This window comes from Blennius ocellaris (assembly GCF_963422515.1).
Source record: "Blennius ocellaris genome assembly, chromosome: 10".
NCBI classification, from domain to species: Eukaryota; Metazoa; Chordata; class Actinopteri; order Blenniiformes; family Blenniidae; genus Blennius; species Blennius ocellaris.
In genome coordinates this window covers 18875953-18891100 of record NC_137659.1, presented here as the reverse complement: position 1 = coordinate 18891100, position 15148 = coordinate 18875953, and the positions used below count along the sequence as shown (strand labels likewise).

The window sequence follows — 15148 nt, the reverse complement described above, 5'->3', positions numbered from 1 at the left end:
TAGTCCATCCTATAATACACCCAACTACTACTGATTATTGAGATTGATAGGTAACAATGGACATTTGAATGGGACTGCAGTTTCACACAGACACATGGATCTCCTTTTGTAAATAATTACCCTGCATTAAAATGAAGCCAACCACGAATTTCTATTGTTACTTTGATTCAAGTTACTTATCTTCTTTCAAATATTTCCTGTGCACATACATGAGAGGTCCGTAATGACATGGGGCTTGAACCCACAAACGTCTGGTGATGACCTTCAAACAGTAATCATAAACACAAACAATTGACTGTGAGATTTATTGGGTGTCAACATAAGCATGCATAAGTGTATCACAAAATATTCCAGTATGATTGAAACAGTCAAAATGTCGAGCATGTTACAACAGGAAAACTCAGCATATCCTAGCACCAGTTATTTTTTTTCCTTTTCTTTTTGATTACAGTTGACAGCTTGAAAAAAAATGTAGAACAAAGGTAAATATGAATCTCAAATATGAGATGATATTTCAAAACTAATAGAGCATAATATAAATATATAATATGAAACAAAACAAAGTTTTACTCCCTTTGTTATTGATTATTGGATATTGTTCATGCATGTAGAAGCAACTTAGTGTAGATTCTCACTTGTTAAACTTCGGAATATAAAAGCATTTCTCAAGAGTCCGTCCTCTAAACAATGATGTTGGCATGTTGTGAACATTTCTTTCACAGTCTGACTTTAGTTTGGCCTTGTGTCCCAGACGGCTGCAGCGACTGCAGCTTACTCTGGCTCGGGAGCTGGGTCAGTGTAACGGAAGGGGTCGTATAGGTCACGTTTGAAATCGTAGGGGTCAAAGTGAGGTTGAGGGGCTTTCTGGGAGGTCGGCGCTGCAGGGACACTTTCTTCAGGCTCGGCTTTTTCCTCTTTGACCACTTTGTTCTCAGCAGGAGCCTCGGGTGCCGCCGTCGCCGTGTCCAGGATGGGACGGGGAGGGTGGTCGATGAGGCAGTCGGGATCCCAGTAAGGGTCACAGTCATACTCCATACCTTTGAAAACGATCGCGGGAGGGGGAGGGGGAGGCGGCTCAGACTTTTCGGGAGCCGGTGGGGGCGGAGGCGGGGGCGGGGGCGTTTGAGGGGGAGCCGCGACTTTTATCTCCTCCTCCGTTTTGACCGCACAGGTGTGGACTCGCGGGTCACACAGCACTGGGACGGCCCCCGTGGGCAGGTAGACGATCTGGGGCTTACAGAGCGGATCCTTGGGGTGACACAAGTAGAACCTCTGAGCGTTCTCCAGGGGGTCTGGTGTCGGAGCAGGGGTGGTGGGTGGTGGCGGAGGAGGCAGCGTGGTGGTAGGTGGTGCTGCAGTGGTTGTTACCACGCCGAGGACATGTTGGTAACTGGAGGCGTCGGGGCCGTAGGTCAGCTCCAAGTGGCGCATCTGCTGATACAGCATCCTGATCCTGTCGATCTCATAGAGCTGCCAGCAACAAGCAGAGACACGTGGGGAGGGAAGGTTAACACGCGACATTTAAGCCCTGCTCAGCGGCGTAGATGTCAAACTGAGCACTAGCAAATACAAATGCATCTAAAACATCAACTGAAGTGACTCCACGTGTGAAGAAATGTCACACTCATCCTCAACTTACCCCTTCAATGTGCCCAATGCTGTTGTAGTAGCGGTAATACGACTGAAAGTCAGGGTTTCCTCTGTGCCATTTTGGGTCGATGTTCCTTTTTGGTCGCGAATTAGTCAAGAAATCATGTGCTTGAGCCGAGTCGATGCTGACTCTATTTCCTGTGGAACAACGGGTTTTAATAAAAGGAATCTTCCAGTTCTTCAAAATTTTAACCTGTTCAGATCAAATCTAAATGATTCGATACCTTCAGAATTCTTCACTTTCACCAAAGACGTTGCATCAAACAAGCCTAAAGAAGACAGATGCTACATTAGACACTCAAAACAAAAGAAGACTGCAGTTTTATGAAAAAAAATTTCAGAGGACATTATATCTGTGTAAACACTGATTAATGGGTTTAACACATTCCAATTAGCAAGTGCAATGCGATGCATGCAGTTGATATTAAATCGATTTTCCATGAATTTTTCTGAATACACACCCGGCATCAGTAGCAGGAAGCAAGCTGCCCTCCACAGTGGGCAGTGGCAAATCATTCTTGATTTCTGCAGCAGCAATATCACAAAAAGGTATATTATTTGTATGTTTGTTCTGCAACGTGAGATTGTCTTTAGTGACAAAACCAATGAAACAAGAATCCTGAACGTTCTGAGGAGACACAAAAGTAATTACACATAGAACAAGTTTGTTTCGTACAATGAAAAAAACACCTGCCGGTTTTCCTTCGTCTGCAACAATTTAACTCGGACCTTGGTTGAAATAGCTGTTTAAAAGTTGAGCGAGGAAGAATAATGAACGTGCTCACCTGTTGTTGCATCTCCTCAGTCCAGCTCTCGTCTGCGTCTCAACATTAAGTGTTCCGACGTACTGCCGGCGGTACTCAGGCCTTTCCATTGGCCAGTGAGCTGCGTGTTGGAGCGACTCCACCCATCATCCATCCTTTAGAAGAGACGTGGAGGAGCTCATTAGTACAGTGAGCATGAAGAGGCAGTTAAAAAAAGAAAAGAAAAAACCCAGCTTCAAACAAAATCTGACTTCTCATAAAGCTGCGAGGTGCAGTCGTGTAACAGCAGCACACCCAGTGGGTGCACAAGCTGTCCTGTATCATGGCTTAGTGTTGGGCTTGTAGACTCAAGTAAAGTTCACAGAATAGGTACAGTTCATAAAATATACACATTTTCTTCTTTCTTTATCTGTATTTGGGACCAGACAACATTTTCAACTTGTTGTATGCACAAAATATGCCAAACCTGGTGTCACTGTTGACTAATTCTTGACAAAACATGCCTGGCAGGTAAAAATTAACCCTCTGCCTCAAAACAGCTGGATATGTCCTTTTAAGTTTGGTGTTGGCCACTCAACAGATAGAGGGGAGTCGAGTCAACTACTGATTAAGTCCCCAAGAAATATGCAGGAATTATGGGCTATAGCTTTTCCAAGCACAGAGTCAATATCGGACATTCTGGGAAATGGCGTCGTTCACAAAGTCCCTTAAATACATCTCTGAGAGAACAAAAACAAAAGGTTAGAATATAAGAGAAACAAAATGTTGCATCAATGAATGATTGAGCTTTTCAGAGTACAATCTTGAATCAGATATTTTCATTATAATATAAACTGTTTGGAAGGTCTTTGCAGGGAAAAACTGGTTGAAATGGATAATTTGAATAGATTTTAACACACATTTTTTATGTTAGTAAATTATGGTGTATTGACATGAGAAATTGTGAAGATATTCATTATTTAATTTATGTTAATGCACCTTTTTTTTCTTTTACCCAAATAAATCATAGTGAAATGACACATTTATTTTGCGTGTGCTGGAAACTTCAGTATATGCAGCAGTACATGATGTCAGTCACTACAATAAAGAACAATAACATAAACGAGACACTATAGTAATCGTGGTTTCTTTATTTATTAGTTATTGTGTTAGGGGGCTAACTTAGTAAGATCCAAAACACATCTCCAAAAGATTTCTTCTATTCTTTTACTTTTTCCCACAACTGAGCTGAATACACAAACCATGTCTTCTCCAGTTCAGTACTGATTTGAAGCAATATTTGCAAAAATACATCCTATAATGTTCAATAGTTTGCATGATGACTACCTGCATGAAAACAATGGCAGAATATCCCGCAATACTGCATATTATGCAACCGTTGTATCAATTTTAAGCAGTTAAGATCATCCAGCTCTTTTGTGTATTTACAGCATTGCAACTTTCATCCCTCCTTTTTTTTTTTTTTTCACTTGTCGGCTCTTCTTCTCGGTGTTTGTCATTTCAACTGTGAGGCAGATTGTGTCCCTGAAACCAGCAGGTGAGGCTGCGATCAAAGAGTGAAACAAGGAGACAGGGAGTCTGCAGGGTTCTGCCAGGTGGCTAATGGAGAGCATCATACTGTAATTGCTCCGTGTGCATGACAAAAATGGAGGGTTAAGGGTGCGCGTTACACTTAAATGATATACATTTATTTTGCCTGAACACCGAGGCAAACAGCTTCACAAAATAAATCAGTCTCTCGTACAGAAGGTATGAGTATGGCGTGAAACACAAACAGTATATACACCATCTTCAGGCATCTGCCTTTTTTTTTTCTTAAGAGGGAAAGAAACATTTCACACGTGTTCAACTCTCATTCATTTGACCCTTTCATGAGTAGCAACATCTTCATTAAAACTCAATAAAAAAAATTTACTTGTTTTGTGTGTTACAGTACTTTTTCAAATCTTAACACATAAAGCAATAGAAATATAGTCACTTCATTAAACTTGTACAATTCAAAGTACAAAAGCTCTACCATGTTAAATTTTTCTCAAGAGATGTATGATTTCTTTTCCCCATATCTTAACGCTTGAGCCTGTTGTTGGCAGGTGTTGAGCTGTACTGCATTATAATAAGATAGGTTCACAATATTCTGTTGGGAAGAACCATTTCCAAACATCTAATAGCTAATACGGTTCAAATATTGAAGTCTGTTTTTGCAATCTCAGGTCAAACTCAACACTAATTGTAAAAGCAGATTTAGTTTCAGAGCCGTTGCGCTGGATCAGGTCTTATCAGTGATACCTAAGGGTGTGTGTGTGTGTGTGTGTGTGTGGGGGGGGGGGGGGGGGGGGGGGGGTGAGTGTAGTAGCATGTACAGCAGCTTTGGTTGCACTTTACCACCACCTCCAGGGTGTCAATTATCATAATGTTGGCTCTCTGATCCTCAAGTGAAATTATACCTTGTGCTGAGGCTCTCTGCAGGACACAAGAGGACCTTCCCACATGGAAAGAACCTATACGAGGATATATGCGCATATATGAAACCTATAAGCAGTTTATATGCACATATCTGCGTATATATATGCCACATATAGGCAAAATTGAGGTGCATATATGTGAATATACAGGCCGTATAGGTGTCCTGTACTGCTTCTTTATTTCCACATATATATAGCCCATATCTCACTTTGGCAACTGTCATACATTATCAAGGCAATAACTAAGAACTAACTAAAAAACAATTATGTAAGAAGAACATATACGTGCATATATGTACCTATATAGGTACCTGTATGCATGTATAGATGTACATATATGTGCATTTATGTACATCTAATATAGGAAAACGGCCAATTTTATATATGTCACATATATTAAAAACCTAGATCAAAACCTATATTAAAACATATATGTTTATATCGGTTCTTTCCATGTGGGTTGCTCCAGAGTGCTGCCTTAAGCCCCGCAGCCTCCACTCCAAGACCTGTGGTTGTGTGATTTTTAAGCAGGAGGACAAATAATATATTTAGTGAAGAAAATGAAGTTTGCTCTTTATGGAGGGAAGCACAGAAAACATGGCGACAGCAATTGGACAAGGAAGAGGGAAAAAGACAAAGACATCTGTACAGTTTTCAAAATACCGTGGGAGGGATGAGAAGTGCACGAGGCAGCAGGGAAGAGGGGACCATCTTCACCAGATTAAGAATTGGGAATAAAAATGTAAATAGTACAAAACACATGATGGGGAAAAATCCCAACAGGTCTTTGCAAACTGTCAAGAATCAGACACAGAGGAGCTTGTGCTGGTGAGCTGCAGGAAGTATGGGAGTGAAAGATGGAATTTGATAGAGGGATTGAGGAGAGAAGGAATGGAAGGAGGAGGAGTGAAGGAAATACTGGGGTGGGATTTGGAAGGAAGAGGAAAGGGCAGAAGATTTTTAAATGGGTTCCTTAAGGCGACGGAATTATTGGGGAAAGTATAGAGTGGTGGGAATAGTATAGACCAGCTGGAACTAGTGGATAGAGGTGGTGCAGCTTCACAAACCCAAGTGAAGAGGAAGAAGAAGAAGTGTGTGTGCGTGTGTGTGTGTGTGTGTGTGTGTGTGTGTGTGTGTGTGTGTGTGTGTGTGTGTGTGTGTGTGTGTGTGTGTGTGTGTTAAATAGTTAAATAGTTACATTGAATTCAATACACTCAAAGCGCACAAAACCAACTCTGAAGACATGCTTGTATTATTGGTATGTACATAAGGTACATAAGGGCTGCCTCTCTCTCTCTCGCTCTCTCTTTCACTCTCTGTTTTGAAATGTAAATATTCATTAATATGCCATATCATCTGCTTGTCATTGTAAAAAAAAAAAAAAAAGCATTATAAAAAAGAAATCTCAGCATTAATGATCATAAGTTTTATGTGTGAGCCTTCTGGCAATGGTGATTATTGCAGGCGGACTACGTCTTCCTCAGTAGAAACAAATGCCCTTGGGATGCAGGGTGCCCCATTCAAGATGGCGTCTCACTGCGACGTCAACTTCAAGTAGGCAGTGCCGGTCTACTCTTGATGCTGTCACTCATAATCCAAAGCCTTTCAGTAAACGCCACGCACCACACGCCAGAACGGGGCTGAAGGTTTGAACCTGAAACAAAAATACGATCTAAAAGTGAAAAAGGGTTTTGAATATGGAAAAAAAAGTGTAAAACCTGAAAACATGATCAAATGTGATACAAAATAAGATTAGAATTTGAAAACTTTATACCTGTAACTGAAATAAAGACATAAAATAATAAAGACATTTTTTTTAAATGAAAATGAAAATAAATTATTTTATCAAAAGAATTCCATAGCGGAATCAAAATTATATTTAAGTTAATAAAACCATTAATTACCCTTGTTTTTATTTTGGGCACAGTGTTTTTAATTCTTCAAAACTCAAGACCTTGAACATTCACTTTCAAAATATTTTTTTTCATATGAACAAACTTTCTGGCCTGGATTTAGCTCCATACCATACATGTCGGTGCAGCAGTGGCTGCAGGTCATTTTCAGTGATACCCAATTTCACCTTCAGGTGGCAGCACAACACGACCCGGTCCCTCTTGACGTCACATCCGTTGAGACTCTGCCATAGAGGCGTCTATGCTCTGAGTTTTTGTAGTTCCTGTATTGTTGACCTGTCAGCGTTGTAGTTTAAGCTGTCAGCTCAATATCTGTCTGTCCTCCTGCCAACTGCAGTGTTAACCCCTCCTACTGTGAGTACCGGGACACGGGGTGCGCAGGATTCATATTTCTTGAACGTGAATTGACTGGCCAGCTTCCCAGCGCGCTGCGGGCTAAAGTTAGCTGACAAGCTAGACAAGTTGCAGCGGCGTTAGCAGTTAGCAGTTAGCTGGTGGTTAGCTGCTAGCTGCTAGCTGCTGTAGGAGGGCAGGAAGCCGCCCACTTCTGCAGCGTCCCGGACAAAAGAGTGCACAGTAAGTCACTTCAAACTTACAGGAAAATACCTAAAGTTAAACCAGAGTTTGACCCAGCTACGTGAGCGTTTTGGTTGTGAGTGTTTTTTTATTAGTATTTTTGCCTGAGGCGAGTGTCCATTGAGCTTGGATTTTAGTTGTGTCGCGAGTGGAAACTCAGTCAGCTGTTTTTAGTCTCTGCTCCAGCGTCTGTCTGCAGTCCGGATTTAATGCGCACAAGTCCGACTAACCTCTGACTCAGATCGTTTCCGCAACGAAACAGTCGGGAACGCCGACAGAGAGAACACTGTGTGAAATGTACTTAAGGGTCTCCAATATATGGTCCGGGGACCGCGATCGGGTCACGACGCGAAAGGTCTGTCGAGTATATCATTATTTTTAGTATTTTTTTTTACTGTTTCCCAAGTAAACCATCGATATAATTCCATCCAGGTCAAAACCGCTGCAAACTACATTCTCCAAAATGAACAAATGGATGAACTAAAACTAGTTTCCTGCACTATTTCAGATTAAATTTACAAACTACGCTTTACTTAAAAAAAAACGTCAGTAAAACTATTAATTTAATGTAATTAATTAATTAAATTAGTTTATTTGAAATGCATTCTCATATTACATAAGGTTGCAGCATCTGTTATGAGTGACTTTGCACTGGCCTTTTGTTGTGTCTTATTATAGTCGCCAGTTTAAGAAGTGATGACATGTGCTGTTCATGTAAATCTTCTCTGTCAGCGTACGTGTATGCGTGTGCGCGTGGTGTGTGAGTGGCTACATGCACGACCTGCAGGGCTTCTGGGGGCTCAGTGCTCAGCTGCTCCCGAGAGAAAGAGGCAAGTCAGCCACTTGTTCAAGTGCCCAGTGCTGGATCAGGTAGCCGTCACCACCAGGACCGTGTAGCGCCCGCCATCTCCTCTTCTCACTGTGCTGAGTCACACTTTCATAAGTCCGACAGAAGCAGAGATCTGGCCAATGTTACTGACCTGCTGAAAACATAACAGTGCGACAGACTGTGTCCATATAATTTCTTATACTTTTCGTGGTCTGGTGGCATGTGTGGAATGGGGCAGAGCCTCAATACGTAACACAGGAATCATTGTAATCAGACAGAAGTGCGAGTCTGCTCTGTTTTGTTGGAGTTGGCAATGCACCGTCTTTGTCAATGTCTTAAAGTTCCCACATTTTTTACTTCAAATTTTGCAACAGGTTTAACATTTTCCATACACAGTAAAACCTGTACAGGTCCTACACCTTCTGTTATGACTCAAATCATACAAATGCAGTTTTTTATTTGGTCTACCAGGTTTGTGCAAAGTTGTGGAACGTCCTAAAGTTATGTGCATAACAAAGTCATCTGAAGTCAGTCAACATTTTATATGACAGATGTCTAACTTCTTGACTCTTGTATTAGTGAATATATACCGGTAAAACATGATTATATTCAAACTATGTTTAAAAACATTCACTTTTCTCAGTGGTTTCATAGTGGTAGATGGCAATATATGGTTTGTATTGAGAAGAATAATGAACATGGCAATTAAGATGCAGTGTATTTATCATCAAACCCCTGTCCTTTTGACAAATGTTCACATAACGTAGCGTTGGGAGCCGTTTCTTTCTGGTGAAACAACTGTACAGCCTTGATTTTTCTATATGTTTTTTTTGCAGCGTCTGATTTTTCTTAAATTTTTTTCTCGCCTGTGACAGCTTTAACATCACATGGATTCCTCGCCCCGTTAATAGGTGAAAGTTGACAGGACATATGCCATCTGCCATAACTCCACAGCTGTCTGGGCTCACAGTCTGTCTCTACTTTATATCATAGTTATGCAACATGACGTTCACACCAAGAGCACCGCAACACGGGGCAGCGTGACGCTGTCCCACTCTGCTTCAATCACGCTCCAAAGCTGTGTGTGAAGGGTCATGTGTTTCAATGACATTCGTTTTGTCTTTTGACCCAGATGGAGGCCCAGAGCTCCAGCGGTCTGCTCCTGTCCCGAAAAAGAAAACGAGAATGCTCCAAAGTGGAGCCCGAGGAGGGAGAACGACTTGGGAAAGTCCCCAGATGTACTGTGGTGAGTCAGATGTCAACTTCACGTTAGTCCAGCAGGTTCATTTTCTTTTCTTGATTATATCCTGATATGCACCTCTATCCTACTTAGATTCATGTGCAATCCCACACTTTGAGATGTCATCTGAGAAATGTGATGTAGGTGTAAGAAGTGTTTCGTGTGTGTGTATGTATGAGGAGATAACGGATGTCCGACTCCTGGGGGGTTTCAGGGCTTGAGGTACCCGGCACCGTTCGCAGATGAGCTGGTGCCAGCTGATGCTAATCCTTATGAGAGGGTCGGCATGGAGGAGGCCAAGAGGGGAACACCGCGTGAGTCTTTTGCCTCTTTACAGACGTTTGGATGGAGATAGTCTGAGACACCTTCGTTACTAGATTCAGCTTTGTTTTAATGATGCGTTCACCTTCGTGCTGGCGGTGAGAAACAATGGATCACAATTTAGACCAGTTCCCTTGACACTGTTGGGTGAGCGAGGAGAATCAACATTTCTTCTTCTGTGTGTCCAGCCGACAGACCGGTGCGGGTGTATGCAGATGGCATCTTCGATGTCTTCCACTCGGGACATGCCAGAGCCCTCATGCAGGCCAAATGCCTCTTCCCAAACACGCACCTCATTGTTGGAGGTGTGTGTGTGTGTGTGTGTGTGTGTGTGTGTGTGTGTGTGTGTGTGTGTGTGTGTGTGTGTGTGTGTGTGTGTGTGTGTGTGTGTGTGTGTGTGTGTGTGTGTGTGTGTGTGTGTGTGTGTGTGTGTGTGTGTGTGTGTGTGTGTGTGTGTGTGTGTGTGTGTGTGTGTGTGTGTGTGTGTGTGTGTGTGTGTGTTATAAAACTGCTGCATGTTCTCTTGTGGGCCTGTTTCATGGTTTGTGTTTGTTTACCACATTGTACCTGACTGCCAAATGTTCAAAGGACAAACAAACAGCTCAGTGTTTCTCAGTGCTAACTGTGGGCATTTTAGTGTAAACCTCCATCAAAACATCCAAATCATAGTTGGTTTTTTTTGTGTTTTTTTTTTTTTTAATCCTTTCCGTAAACATTTCCTCCCATTCGCAGTATGCAGCGATGACCTGACTCATAAATACAAGGGCTTCACAGTGATGAACGAGGACGAGCGATACGACGCCATCAGACACTGTCGCTACGTGGATGAAGTGGTGCGAAACGCTCCCTGGACGTTAACGCCGGAGTTCCTCGCAAAGCATCGCGTGAGTGAACAACACCGTGAAACCCCCCCCCCCCCCCCCCCCCCCGAGTTAAAAGTCATAACAGCTTTTTATTGTTCTTATTATCAGTGGTATTTGTCCCCTTTTTTCTCTCTTGTTTGTCGATCTTCATCTTCTCTGTTGACGTGTGCTATAAATGACCTTTGCAGATTGACTTTGTCGCCCATGACGACATCCCATACTCCTCGGCGGGCAGCGATGACGTGTACAAGCACATTAAAGAAGCTGGTCAGTGCTCATTTCTAAACAAAAGGATCTACAAGTGCTTTTGTTTGCAAAACTGTATATAAAAGAGCAATATTTATTTAAATTATTTCACTAAAGGTCCATATTGGGCTCAAATCTGTTTTTGTTGTGGTTTAACTTGTTCCACCCCCACCCCTCCTCCCACTTCTGTGTTTCTCAGGTATGTTTGCACCAACCCAGCGAACAGAGGGCATCTCCACCTCTGACATCATCACTCGCATAGTCCGGGATTACGACGTGTACGTCAGACGCAACCTGCAGAGAGGATACACGGCCAAGGAGCTCAACGTCAGCTACATCAACGTACGTGAATTAGAACTTCTGCTTTTCAGGACGGTAACCGAGTGCGTTCTGGACGATTTGAGTACGATGGAATTCCAACCACACTACAGTACGTGGTGTTTGTGGGTTTTTCCCACCAGCCTGAGTCGTCCCGTTCAGAGCTCTGGTCTGGACCGTGCCAACTGGTGATGTTCTACATTTCCACTGCACAGCTACACTGTGGTCGACGAGCCGATCGCTGGGATGTTAAAAGTCTTGGCGTGAGCTAGCGGGTCCACCGGATCCCCCCCGTCCCCACAGCAGGCAAGACGTGTAACGCGTGTCCAACCCGTCTTTGGTTCTTTCCAGGAGAAAAAGTACCACCTGCAGGAGCGCGTGGACAAGGTGAAGAAGAAGGTGCGCGACGTGGAGGAGAAGAGCAAGGAGTTCGTCCAGAAAGTGGAGGAGAAAAGCATCGATCTCATCCAGAAGTGGGAGGAGAAATCCAGGGAGTTCATCGGGAACTTCTTGCAGATGTTCGGGCCCGAGGGAGCTCTGGTGAGCGGGCTGGGATCGCTTTGTAATCGGGATGGCAGATTATCAGTGCATCGCACTGACAGATCCATTGTCAACAGAAGCTGCACTGTGCCTCTTCACTACACTGGTTTCATGGTTTGGAGCCGTTGCTCCCAAAAGTCAGATTTTATTTTTAAAAGCTATCAAACGTAATATATACATGATCTATACATGATCAACAGGAATGAAATGAAATCTATAAGTAGTGACGCACAAGCAGAGTGCCTTTCTTTGAAACTGTCGGCTTGTTTGCTCTCCTCCACAGCTCAAACTGCAAATATGCGACTTTATTTAAAAAAACAAAAAAAAAGCCTCGATGCCTGTTCAAGATATAAATGATTACATCATCACGAGTTGATGTTGGCAATGTAGAGAAACATTCAGCAGTCGAGAAGTGAAAGCGACCGAGACATGTAGAGAGTCCACTGCTATCCATGTATTCTGCTTCTTGAGTCCCTTTGCAACACTTCTTCATCGAGCGCCATTTGGGATTCATGCTGGATCTTCCTCCGCCGCCTCAAAATAGCAACTCCTCAGATTGAACATTTCATTCTGGAGGAGAATGTAACTGCTCTGGTGAGCGACCTGGATCATGACCTGCAGTGTGGATGGACCCACACTCGCTCTGGTTTAGGTTTTGTGTGCCACTCCTCTGTTACATCATTTATTGAGCTCTACGGTCGCACTCTTTAAAAAGAAACTCCTGTGCTGAACACACCTTCCCGGCTCCCAGTTAGTCTCCTGCCTTTGGTAAACTTGTTCCGTCGTGTTGATGTCCTCAGGAATGTGGGCTTGTGCCTTTTTAAATTGTGTGTCACCAAATCCCAGTGGCCATAAAATAGAACTCCTCACAGTAACTAGTGCTGCTGAGTTTGTTGAATCTCAGTCACTGTCATGTCTTGTTATATTTAAAATTATACTTACATTTTTATCTTATTTGATATAAAGTTTTCTTTCTATTTATTCCATGTGGAGCAGTGGTTAAAGTAATTTCACTCTAGGATTAATAAAGTATCCAATTTATTCGACTCAAATGTCAAAATTGTTTGAAAAATGTGGGGGAAAAAGGCTGAAACTGCTGAAAATATGTTTAAATGTTTACTATCCTAAATTACATTGGAAACTACACAACATACATTTTTTTTTCTTTCAAAACTAAGATATATATATTTTCTAAATGAAATCTCAGATGTGTTTGTCTTATTTTAAAGGTTAAAAAGGTTTTGCGGCTCTGGGCAAATTTGATTTGGTTGGAAAATCACAAAAAACGGCTGTTTGGAGTCATAAAGGTTGCAGACTCCTGCTGCGCCTCCTGTGGGAATCATTCTTCTTCTTCTGTCTCAGTCTTTGAACTCAGTGGTGATTCTCGTCTCCCTCCGCAGAAACACATGCTGAAAGAAGGGAAAGGCCGCATGCTGCAGGCCATCAGCCCCCGGCAGAGCCCCAACAGCAGCCCCACCCGCGAGGAGCGCTCCCCCTCTCCCACCTTCCGCCTCCCGTTCTTCTCCAAAACCTCCCCGCCCCCCTCGCCTCCGCCTCACCACAGCGGGGCCCGCGGCTTCCTCATCAGCGAGGACGACGACGACGACGATGACGACGACGACGACGACGACAACGACGAAGAGGACGAAAACTAGACCTGCTTTTAAACGACCCGCCAATGAAGTGGAAGAGCGGGGTTTTCATCAAGCTCCTGCAACTTTTTTCTTTTTTCCTCCCCCACCCCTGTACTCATCGTTTTACTGTCATGGTCACTGCAGCAGCCGGGTTCTCCACTGATTTTGTTTTTAACCTCCAACTTTCACTGTGTGTCTGTTACCACTAGTCGGTTTATTTGAAAGTCTGTTCCTCTTTTTATTTCTTTTTTAATTACCTCTGTTACTCACTCATCTCACTTGGGGAATATTGTCAGATGTTCCACTCACTGCACTTTCTCTCAGTGGTCCTAATGGCATTGTAGGAGGTTGGGTTTCGTCCGTGGCTTTAGCGGGAAGGTTTTTTTTGTTTGTTTGTTTTTTGCAGATTTGTTGCCCATTTTGTAGTTTTGGATGAAGGAGAGCTTGAGCTGAGGCGTCACGGAGACGGACTCCACAGCGCAGGTCAGAAACGTGAACTCTTCTCAGGAGGCGCTTCATATTCTGCCGGCACTTAACATTGAACATTCAAGCAACTTTCTTTTTTCCTTTTCTCCTTTTTTTTTTTTTAAACAGCAGGGAAACTCGATGCATTAAAGGAGTGATAATCCGCCTTTCCTGCAGTTTGTGAGCGGCGCCCGCCTGCACTGGGGCTCCGGCTGTCTGTGTATGTGCATGCAGTGTTTGTGTGAGCGCGCACTTCTGTCGGCATGTGTCAGTCGTCTAATGTCAGTTTCTCATCCGCACGCAGCCATTAAATTAGCTTTTGATATGTTTGTTTTGCGGAGGAGACTGGGTCTTCGGGAGACTAGTTTCAGACGAGACGCCTTTCAGTGGTACAAAAGAACGGATGACAGATTAAAATCTTGATGTTGAAATGCTTATTTTTGTAGATTATATTTGAGTCCGAGCTGAGAATCAACATGAGCAACTTGTTTTGTCTTTTTTTTTTTTTTTTCCTTTTCTTTATTTGTAAAGCAGATCTGGGCCTGTAGTGATGATACTAATTTCTCTTCACAGGTGACAATAATTGAAGGTATTAGGTTTGGCTTCGAAGCACAATAATGTTTTCTCTTATGGATAAAGCCTCCTGATTTGCAGCACACTAAGATGGCAAAGTAAACCAGGCCATCCTGAAAATGACAGCACTTCCACTGGATGTTTTTTTTTTTACACTTTGAATCTAATTCAGAAACTCTCGATCAAGATTCATGTGGCTGCCTCCTCTCAACGAATCCTGTTCCCTGAGATGAGAGCACAAAGTCTTGAGGTTCAACTCACTCCTTTCTGAACCTATGGCCTGGTCTCGGTCCGGCCTCGCAGAAGTTTAAATCCTGGAGACTGCTTCTCTTCTAATGGGTGTAATCTGATTTTTTTTGTAAAGGTTGTGAAACCGCAGCAAGGGAACTTCCACAGTATCTGATACGAAACGAGCAGACCCGGCGTCGTTCGCTGACAAGATCCAGCCTCGACTTTGGTGCCAAGCTGCTTTCGGGAAGTCTTGACTTCATTCTCGTGGAGTCTTTTCTTTTTATATCAGTGTGGACGTTTCAGTGAAACAAGCATCAACCTGTCAAACCAAACAAAGGCCACTTCCAACTAAAGAGGCATACAATTGTTTTTAACAACTGTTTTACTCATATCTAGTTTTACTGTTTGGGGTTATATTTGTTTGTTTTATGTTGTGGATGTAGAAGGAAAGCAAGACAAGAAAGAAATGTATTAAATGATGTAGGCCAAAGTACTTTTTTTGACTATGACTGTTTTGTGTCCT

At 42.9% G+C, this 15148-nt stretch overlaps 2 protein-coding genes across 4 annotated transcripts; one reads left to right on the top strand and one right to left on the bottom strand.

Moving 5' to 3' along the window:
• Positions 1–771: 771 nt before the first annotated feature.
• On the bottom strand, positions 772–2568 carry LOC308135531 (uncharacterized protein; the record flags this gene model as incomplete). The annotated part of the gene is made up of 3 exons (XM_080503580.1): positions 772–1470; positions 1640–1788; positions 2499–2568. 3 exons carry the CDS (start codon positions 2566–2568, stop codon positions 772–774), a joined length of 918 nt encoding a protein of 305 aa, XP_080359706.1.
• Positions 2569–7193: 4625 nt separating this feature from the next.
• Positions 7194–15105, top strand: pcyt1aa (phosphate cytidylyltransferase 1A, choline a). 3 transcript variants are annotated; one of them, XR_013936807.1, is made up of 11 exons: positions 7194–7365; positions 9327–9440; positions 9649–9748; positions 9944–10060; positions 10488–10639; positions 10807–10885; positions 11064–11206; positions 11326–11445; positions 11534–11722; positions 13123–14644; positions 14759–15105. XR_013936807.1 is itself a non-coding variant. In XM_080503793.1 (10 exons), exons 2-10 carry the CDS (start codon positions 9327–9329, stop codon positions 13375–13377), a joined length of 1269 nt encoding a protein of 422 aa, XP_080359919.1. In that variant the 5' UTR covers positions 7194–7365; the 3' UTR covers positions 13378–15105. The 3 variants fall into 3 exon arrangements, 2 of the variants coding, with proteins under 2 accessions (XP_080359919.1, XP_080359920.1); XM_080503793.1 differs by having other exon boundaries at positions 13123–15105; XM_080503794.1 differs by lacking the exon at positions 11326–11445 and having other exon boundaries at positions 13123–15105.
• Positions 15106–15148: the final 43 nt, after the last annotated feature.

Bases quoted from the DNA above. Each gene is read 5' to 3' on its own strand.
- pcyt1aa (XM_080503793.1), top strand. From the start codon at position 9,327: ATGGAGGCCCAGAGCTCCAGCGGTCTGCTCCTGTCCCGAAAAAGAAAA. The intron at 10,061-10,487 runs GTGTGTGTGTGT...TCCCATTCGCAG, and splicing joins CACGCACCTCATTGTTGGAG to TATGCAGCGATGACCTGACT. The intron at 11,207-11,325 runs GTACGTGAATTA...TTTTCCCACCAG, and splicing joins TCAACGTCAGCTACATCAAC to CCTGAGTCGTCCCGTTCAGA.